This window comes from Ranitomeya imitator, chromosome 8 (assembly GCF_032444005.1).
Source record: "Ranitomeya imitator isolate aRanImi1 chromosome 8, aRanImi1.pri, whole genome shotgun sequence".
Classification (NCBI taxonomy): domain Eukaryota; kingdom Metazoa; phylum Chordata; class Amphibia; order Anura; family Dendrobatidae; genus Ranitomeya; species Ranitomeya imitator.
Genome location: NC_091289.1, coordinates 159,469,758 through 159,479,844, shown reverse-complemented (window position 1 = coordinate 159,479,844; position 10,087 = coordinate 159,469,758). Strand labels below are relative to the sequence as shown.

General features: G+C 50.9%; 1 protein-coding gene across 1 annotated transcript in view; it reads left to right on the top strand.

The window, feature by feature from the left end:
• The first annotated feature begins 4,007 nt into the window (after positions 1 to 4,007).
• Positions 4,008 to 10,087, top strand: part of PTBP2 (polypyrimidine tract binding protein 2) — a 67,324-nt gene continuing 61,244 nt past the window's right edge. The window contains exon 1 of the mRNA XM_069737686.1: positions 4,008 to 4,219. Within this exon, the coding sequence (XP_069593787.1) occupies positions 4,212 to 4,219 (8 nt within the window). The 5' untranslated portion in view covers positions 4,008 to 4,211. The remainder of the gene's footprint in view (positions 4,220 to 10,087) is intronic.

The window sequence follows — 10,087 nt, the reverse complement described above, 5'->3', positions numbered from 1 at the left end:
CAGCCGAAGATCTAACTTCCCCTATTAGAAGAAACACAGACCTCTCTTGCCTCCAGAGAAATACCCCACAGAAATAGCAGCCCCCCACATATAATGACGGTGAAATGAGAGGAAGGCACATACACAGTATGAAAACAGATTCAGCAAAATGAGGCCCGCTAAAACTAGATAGCAGAGGATACAAAAGTAAACTGCGAGGTCAGCAAAAAACCCTTCAAAAAACCATCCTGTAATTACTTGAACTCATGTTCCAACTCATGGAACATGAGGAGCAATTACAGCCCACTGGAGCAACCAGCAGCAAAGAAACAATTATATGCAAGCTGGACAAGACAAAAATAAAGCAAAACGTGGAACAAGAAAATCAAAAACTTAGCTTGTCCTGAAGATTACTGAAGCCAGAAGCTGAGGTAACAAAACACTCTGATAACCTTGATAGCCGGCGGGGAAATGACAAGAAAGCCCGGTTAAATAGGAAACTCCCAAATCCTAATAGAACAGGTGGACACCAGAGACAGCAGAACACAAATCACCCAGTACCATCAGTAACCACCAGAGGGAGCCCAAAAACAGAACTCACAACAGTAAACAGTAGAAACATTTACTTTACTAAAAAGCTCTATCTTGGCCTCATCTGTCCACAAGATGCTTTGCCAGAAGGATTTTGGCTTACTCGCCTACATTTTGGCAAACTGCAAACTAACTTTTTGATGTATCTGTCAGCAGTGCGCTGCTCCTGGGTCTCCTGCCATAGCACTTCATTTCATTAAAATGTCAAAGGATAGTTCACGCTGATACTGATGCACACTGAGCCTGCAGGACAGGCTGAATTTCTTGGGAACTTGATTGGGGCTGATTATCCACCATCTGGACTATCCTGTGTTGCAACCTTTCATCAAGTTTTCTCTGCCGTCTATGTCCAGGCAGATTAGCTACAGTGCCATGGGATGTAAACTGATATTACCAGTATTGGAAAAACCATTACCAGTGCTATCCGTGTCCTTGTGTTACATACATGTGGCATCCGTGTGCTGCATCAGTGTGACACGTACCAGTGCCTTGGAAAAGCAGTACACTTAGCGCTGTTGCCAGGCACCGGGTGCTGAATGCAGCTTTCATTATTGTCGCCTGGTCTCCCTGCAATCAGCTTCGGTCACAGTGCTGGCTCACGCTGCGTGAGAACCGCAGCTCTCTGACTGGCTGTAATAATCTTACCAAAGATCAGAGCCACCGATACTTCTCATCCTGTCATTCAGATGAGAGCAAGGGAAGCACCCGATGTTTTTGGGTGCTGAACCCAAACAGTAACACGGTTCCTGGAGAAGTCAGTGTTCAGGATCCATGTCCGAACAGTAGGCGTTCATACGGACCCCAAACTTTACTGTTCAGGTTTGTCCATCTCTAATTAATGCCCAGGTCTCATGATGATCCGGATGGCTTGGTAGGCAGTCACATCAGTGATATGACCTCTCACCATGCCAGCCGGAACACAGTGAGCCCCGAGTGTTAGAACCGCTGCCTGTGACTGGAGATAACCTTAATAACGTCACCGCTGGTCACACGCAGCCGCGTTCTCAAGCTCAGATGTGTGCTCCGGCTGGTGTGATGAGAGGTCATATCACTGATGTGACCGCTCACCAAACCACCCGAATCGTTGTGGAATATGGGCATTAATAGATTATTGGCGGAAAGGTGAGCATAAATTTGCTTTTTAATTTTTATTTTTTTGTGAATAAATGGGCAAAAGAGGGTCGGGGAGTGTTTATTTTACTTAAAAAGACTATGTATTTATTACATTTGACTTGTGGTTAGTAATGGGAATGTCTGATCGACGCCTCTCTATTACTAAGGCTTGGTTCCCATTGCGTTAATGGGAAAGCGCTAACGGACAGCGTTGCACGGCGAAATTAACGGCGTGCAACGCGTCCGTTAGCGCGCCCATTCACCGCAATGGGAACGCGCAGCACTAGCGTGTGCCATGTTCGGCACGCGCTAGCGACGCGCCGGTGTTTCCTGGCGCACCGCGGACGCTGCTTGCAGCGTCCGAGACGCGCCCGCGGTCCGTTCCCCGCTCTCGCAGATCGGGGATCTGCGAGAGCGGGGACGTTACCGCGACCCCGGGACGCGGCCCCATTAAAAACATTGCGTTAGCGCAACCCGCTAGCGCTAAACGGATTGCACTAACGCAATGTGACCCTAGCCTAACTCCTGAGCTTGATGTCAGCGGCCATAAACCAGCTGACATCAACCCCACAACTATTACACCACTTGTCACCGCACCAGGGCAAGTGGGAAGATCGGAGACTAAGTGCCAAATGTGGTGCATCTAATGTATGCACCATTTCTGGGGCGGATGAGGGCTGATGTTCTTAGTCTGGGAGGGGGACAATATCCATGGCCCCTTCCTAGGCTGTTAATATCAGCCCACAGCTGTCTGTTTAGCCTTTGCTGGTTAGTAAATATAAGGGGGACCCCATATCATTTTTTGTGGGGGGTCTCCCCTATAAAAATCAGTAAAGGTTAAGAAAACAGCCTGGGAACCTTTGTGGCTATTGGCTCCTTTTCAGAATATTAACATCAGCACCCAGCTTTCCCTCAGCTGGTTAAGAAAATGAAGGGGGGACCCCACTGTTTTTATTAGTCAATTATTTAATTAACGCTATACACACACAGCGGGTGCCGACTCCAACTCCCATCAGTCGCCTGATCTCGCTGATCGCAGGGAGACCAGGAGACAATGATGAGAGTCGCCTTCAGCGCCTGGGAACAGCGCTAAGGGCAGTCCCACACGTCCAGATAATTCCGGTACCGGAAAAATCGGTACCGGAATTATCCGTGTCCCTGGGCCCGTGTGTTTCTGTGGCACATCAGTGTGGCACACGTGTGCCCACTGGGTACCACACGCACCGTGCAGGAGACAGCGCTAAAGTTTAGCGCTGTCCCCTGCATCTGGTGCTGAAGCCGCCATTCATATCTTCTTTGCAGCAGCGTTTGCTGTAGAGAAGATATGAATATTCCTTTTTTTTTTTGTTTCTCGTGTTTAAAATAAAGATCCATGTGCCCAACCCCCTCCCACCCCCTGTGCGCCCGCCCGCTGTTCTTAAAATACTCACCCGGCTCCCTCGCTGGCTGGCGCTGCTTCCTGTCCTGGCCGCACCTTCTCCTGTATGAGCGGTCACGTGGGGCCGCTCATTTACAGTAATGAATATGCTGCTCCACCCCTATGGGAGGTGGAGCCGCATATTCATGACTGTAATCGGCGGCCCCACGTGACCGCTCATACAGGAGAAGATGCAGCCAGGGCAGGAAGCAGCGCCAGCCAGCGAGGGAGCCGGGTGAGTATTTTAAGAACAGCGGGCGGGCGCACAGGGGGTGGGAGGGGGGTGGGCACATGGATCTTTATTTTAAACACGAGAAACAAAAAAAAAAAGGAATATTCATATCTTCTCTACAGCAAACGCTGCTGCAAAGAAGATATGAATCGCGGCTGCAGCACCAGTGGGGGGGACAGTGCTTACTGTAGCGCTGTCTCCTGCACGGCACACGGACTGCACACGGACAACGTCTGTGTGCGGTACGTGTTTTACACGGACCCATTGACTTTAATGGGTCCGTGTAATACGTGCGCTCCCACGAACACTGACATGTCTACGTGTTTGGCACACGGAGACACGGTCCGCAAAAAATCAATGACATCTGCACAGAGGCATTGATTTAAATGTGTCTACGTGTGTCAGTGTCTGCGGTACGTGAGGAAACTGTCACCTCACATACCGGAGCCACTGACGCGTGAAACCGGCCTGACAGAACTGATACGTGTCACACAAAAACCAAGCCCTCATAGGTAAATGGATAAAAAGTTATGGCGTGGGTATGAGAAAAAAAACAAGTGTATGAAAATGAAAGCTGGAATATTGCCATTTACTACTCTTGTTACTGAATGTACTGAACCCCTCCCCCCCAAAAAAAAAAAATCATCATGTGTGAACAGGACAAGCCTGTAAAGAGAGACGGTGCCTGCACGGTGTGAGGAGAAGGGCTGTGCCCGCCTCACGCGCCGCTCCCCTCGGTAATTTCCGTCCTGTGTCGTCGCTCGGCTCGCCCAGCACTCGGCTATTTCCGTCACATCGGGCGGCGCCATTTTGTTTCTATCTGGAGTCGGCGCGGAGCTGCAGTTCAGGATCACACAAGGAGCGGTGACCAATCCGGCAATGGACGGGTAGGTGTCTTCTCCGGAGGTTGTGTGTTTGTGTGTGTGGAGCCAGTGTGTCCCCGCTGATATCGCCCATAGATAGCACCGGTGTGTGGCGAGCGCGGCGGTTACCTCAGCCCCGTTATGGCGGGAAGGCGCTCGGGCTGTGGCCGCACTCCGGCGCGGAGGCCGCTACGCAGCACAGCCGCTCTGTGGAGACGGTGCGAGGCGGCGGCGGAGGAGGAGGAGGAGGGAGAGCTTCCCCCTGCCGTCATTGTCCGGGCCTCCATCACTGGGGACCTGCTGCCCTTATGGCTGCGGGATGGCTGCCGTCTATTGTTCTCTGGGAGCAGCCATTCCAGGCTCGGGCCTTGTGAGGCGGCCGCTGACACTGGCTACATGCAGCCGTAATGTAAGGGGATAGTTCAGCCATAAGAGAATCCTCACATTGTCCCTTGTATTAAAGGGAATCTGTAACCCCCCCAGGCCATATATAACTACTAGATGGTGGCCCGATTCTAAAGCATCGGGTATTCTAGAATATGCATGTCCACGTAGTATATTGCCCAGTGACTTAATATACAGCACAGAGCCACGTAGTATATTGGCCAGCCACGTATGTCACAGGTTAAAAAAAGTAAACATATACTCACCTTCCGACCGAGGGAAGCCCTTGTAGTCATGTCGCCTGTGTGCGGTGCACTCGGCAGCTTCCGGTCCCAGGATTTGTAGCGCAGCACCCGTGATGACGTCGTGGTCACATGACCGTGACGTCATGTCAGGTCCTTCTCGCGCAGGCGCACCGGACCTGTGATGAGATCGTGGTCACATGACCGTGACGTCATGGCAGGTCCTTGTTGCATACCATCCTTGCCGCCGGAACCTGCCGCTTGCATGGAGCGGTTACCGGAGCGGGAAAGGCGGTGGAAGCTGAGTATATACGGTAATTACTTTTTATTATTTTTAACATTAGATCCTTTTACTATTGACGCTGCATATGCAGCATAAATAGTAAAAGCTTGGTCACACAGGGTTAACAGCAGCGGTAACGGAGTGAGTTACCCGTGGCATAACGCGGTCCGTTACTGCTGGCATTAACCTTGTGTGAGCGGTGACTGCAAGGAGTATGGAGCGGGCGCCGACTGCAGGAGAGTAGGGAGGGACTAATCGGACTGTGGCCATCGCTGATTGGTCGCGGCAGCCATGACAGGCAGCTGGCGAGACCAATAAGCGACTTGGATTCCATGACAGACAGAGGCCGCGACCAATGAATATCCGTGACAGACGGAAGTGACCCTTAGAAAATTATATAGTAGATTATTATGGGCATACAGGAGATAGAAATGTTACACTAATCCTACCTGTATGCCCATAATAATCTGTCACACCCCCCCTCGGGATGTACCTAACCTATTAATATGGGCATACAGGTAATAGAAATGTAAGGGTATGTGTACATGTTGCGAATTTGCCTGCTGATCTGCAACGGATTGGATGCTGTGGATTCGCAGCAGTTTTCCATGCAGTGTACAGTACCATGTAAACCAAAATCCGCAGTGCACATGCTGCGGAAAATACCGCGCGTAAACGCTGCAGTTTATCTTCTGCGGCACATCAATTCTTTGTGTAGAATCCGCAGTTTTACACCTGTTCCTCAATAGGAATCCGCAGGTGTAAAAACACAGGTGAAATCAGAACAAAAAAACGCTGGTAATCCGCACTGCGTTTTACCTTCAGATTTTTAAAAAAAATCTGCCCGGAAAAATCCGCACACGAATCTGCAATGTGGGCACATAATAATAATCTTTATTTTTATATAGCGCTAACATATTCCGCAGCGCTTTACAGTTTGCACACATCATCATCACTGTCCCCGATGGGGCTCACAATCTAAATTCCCTATCAGTATGTCTTTGGAATGTGGGAGGAAACCGGAGTACCCAGAGGAAACCCACGCAAACACGGAGAGAACATACAAACTCTTTGCAGATGTTGTCCTTGGTTGGATTTGAACCCAGGACTCCAGCGCTGCAAGGCTGCGGTGCTGACCACTGCGCCACCGTGCTGCCGTAACACGTAGCCTTACACTAATCCTACCTGTATGCCTCATATTAATCTCTCCCCCCCCCCCCCCCCAAACATATGACTTAAAGGGAACCTGTCACCCCGAAAATCGCGGGTGAGGTAAGCCCACCGGCATCAGGGGCTTATCTGCAGCATTCTGTAATGCTGTAGATAAGCCCCCGATGTTACCTGAAAGAGGAGAAACAGACGTTATATTATACTCACCCAGGGGCGGTCTCGCTGCTGGTCAGGTCGGATGGGCGTCTCCGGTCAGCTCCGGCGCCTCCCATCTTCATTACAAGACGTCCTCTTCTGATCTTCAGCCACGGCTCCGGCGCAGGCGTACTTTGCTCTGCCCTGTTGAGGGCAGACAAAGTACTGCAGTGCGCAGGCGCCGGGCCTCTGACCTTTCCAGCGCCTGCGCACTGCAGTACTATCCTCTGCCCTCAAGAGGGCAGAGCAAAGTACGCCTGCGCCGGAGCCGTGGCTGAAGATCAGAAGAGGACGTCTTGTAATGAAGATGGGAGGCACCTTATCGGACTGCGCATCGGAGGTCACAATGACTCGCCAGCGCAGAAGATCCCTGAATGCAGCGCCCATAGAAGGGAGGATGAGGTATGGATATCTGAGGGGGTGCAGGATTCTGAGGCCATAACTGATGCTGAATGGAGGGGGTAGTATTACAATGAAGAAAGGAGGCAAGGATTTTTTTTTTCTAGGCACCAGTTCCCAAGCCTGGAATCAATCATTAGCATACAGAAAGAATATAATTTTTCTTAGCAACAAGATCATTAATTTGAAGCATACAAGTAGGACCAGTGTACAATTTCTATTACCTGTATGCCCATATTAATAGGTCATATAGTTCACGGGGGGAGCCTGTTTGTTGGGCTCTCCATGCATGTGCTGTGACACGGCCGCGACACATGCAGCTGCGACACTGATCAGCCGATGCGATCCAGGAAACAGAGTTCCCTCTGCAGCTTATTCGGTAAGCGCTATAGTTTGCCGAATAAGAGGGGACCTGAACAAACTCGCTCAACTCTACTCATGACACACAGGAAGTGTCTGCTCAGCCAATCAATGCCTGTGGGTGGTGCCTTGTGATTGGCTGAGCCCATGTTTCTGATTGGACCAGGAACTGCAGAAGGGCATTAGCAAAACAGGAAAATCACCTGGAAAGTTCAGAAGTATTATGTTTTTATAGCCTGCAATTTAAATTTATATATATATTTATGGGACTGTAAGTTAATTCCGTCACATTGCAGGCAGTTTTAAAAGTATGGAGCAATTGTTCCTTGGTGCTCAAAGGTTTAAAGGGGTTGTGCCATAAATACAAGTTACTGCTGAGCACTGACCTGCCCACCCCGACCCCTCCACCCCAAAGGCGGGGATCTAAGGCCTGTTTCACACGTCAGTGTCTCCGGTACGTGAGGTGACAGTTTCCTCACGTACCGGAGACACTGACACACGTAGACACATAAAAATCAATGCATCTGTGCAGATGGCATTGATTTTTTTTTTTTTTTTTTTTTTTGCGGACCGTGTCTCCGTGTGCCAAACACAGAGACATGTCAGTGTTCGTGGGAGCGCAGGTATTACATGGACCCATTAAAGTCAATGGGTCCATGTAAAACACGTACCGCACACGGACGTTGTCCGTGTGCCGTGCAGGAGACAGCGCTACATTAAGCGCTGTCCCGTCCCCCCCACTGGTGCTGAAGCCGCCATTCATATCTTCCCTGCAGCAGCGTTTGCTGCAGAGAAGATATGAATAATAGTGTTTAAAATAAAGGTCTATGTGCCAACCTGTGCGCCCCCCCCCCCCCCCCCCGCTGTTCTGAAAATACTCACCAAGCTCCCTCGTTGGCTGTCACTGCTTCCTGTTCTGGCCGCATCTTCTCCTGTATGCGGTCACGTGGGGCCGCTCATTTACAGTAATGAATATGCGGCTCCACCTCACACAGATCTTTATTTTAAACACTATTATTCATATCTTCTCTGCAGCAAACGCTGCTGCAGGGAAGATATGAATTGCGGCTTCAGCACCAGATGCTGGTACGTGTGGTACCCAGCACGGTGCATGTGGTACCCAGTGGGCACACGTGTGCCACAATGATGTGCCACAGAAACGTAGGGGCACACGGACACGGATAATTCCGGTACCAATTTTTTTCCGGTACTGGAATTATCTGGATGTGTGAAACCGGCCTAAAGCGGGGTCGTGGAGGCTGAGCCCATTTTGGTGGAGTCAGTGTCATGGAAATTGAGTTGAAGATTTGGCTTACCGACTCCACAGCCCTACCAGGGTCATGAAGTCGGTGTCATGGAAATTGAGGAGTTGGAGGTTTGGCTTAATGACTCCACAGTCCTGATAAAGTGCCCAGCAATGGTCCTGCTGTCTGTGCTGGTGTGAACCCTCTCTCAGCCGTCGCCAGTATTTGGAGCATTGCTGCTGTCTCCCAGTTTAGATGGGGCACTCCGGAGGCCATTCTCTAACTACAGGTACACAGGTTGGGGTCTATAACAAGTTCACAAACATCGCCACCTCGCTTTTTCATCACTTAGCATTGCCATCTTTGGCCATGCGACTCCTGCCTAAAGGCCACATATGAAATAGGAAGCAGTCGGCTGAATGATGGTGTTCGTCCGGCAGCCATCTATACCATGTCACTCTTTTACACGGGAGCGCTCGCTTTGCTCAGCCCTCTGTTATTCGCTATGGGAGAGCTGCTGACGGACTTCTCTGACACCAACTTATCTTGCTGAAGCAAAATGATCTGCAGTCTGAAGTCAAACGTTCCGGATCCCTATTACCCCCGGCATCATTTGCCGTATTTAACCCCTTCCCGACCTTTGACGCATACGCTGCGTCATGAAAGTCGGTGCCATTCCGACCCATGACGCAGCATATGCGTCATGGAAAGATCGCGTCCCTGCAGGCCGGGTGAAAGGGTTAACTCCCATTTCACCCGATCTGCAGGGACAGGGGGAGTGGTAGTTTAGCCCAGGGGGGGTGGCTTCACCCCCTCGTGGCTACGATCGCTCTGATTGGCTGTTGAAAGTGAAACTGCCAATCAGAGCGATTTGTAATATTTCACCTAAAAAACTGGTGAAATATTACAATCCAGCCATGGCCGATGCTGCAATATCATCGGCCATGGCTGGAAACACTTATGTGCACCCACCCCACCCCTCCGATCGCCCCCCCACCCCCCCGATCTGTGGTCCGCTCCCCTCCGTCCTGTGCTCCGCTCCCCCGTCCTCCTGTCCGCTTCCCCGTGCACCAATCACACCCCCTGTGCTGCAATCAAACCCCCCCGCACTCCGATCCACCCCCCCCGCACAGCGATCCCTCACCCCGTGCTCCAATCCTTCCCCGTGCTCCAATCCTCCCTCCCGTGTTCCGATCCACCCCCCCCCATGATCCGATCCACCCCCCCGTGCTCCGACGCCCCCCCCGTGCCCTGATCTCCCCCCCTTATACTTACCTGGCCGCCCGAGGTCCGTCCGTCTTCTTTCCTGGGCGCCGCCATCTTCCAAAATGGCGGGCGCATGTGCAGTGCGCCCGCCGAATCTGCCGGCCGGCAGATTCGTTCCAGAGTGAATTTTGATCACTGAGATATATCCTATCTCAGTGATCAAAATAAAAAAAATAGTAAATGACCCCCCCCTTTGTCACCCCCATAGATAGGGACAATAAAAAAAATAAAGAATTTTTTTTTTTTTCACTAAGGTTGGGGTAAGAACTAGGGTTAGGGTTAGGGGTAGGGTTAGGGGTAGGGTTAGGGGTAGGGTTAGGGGTAGGGTTAGGGGTAGGGTTAGGGGTAG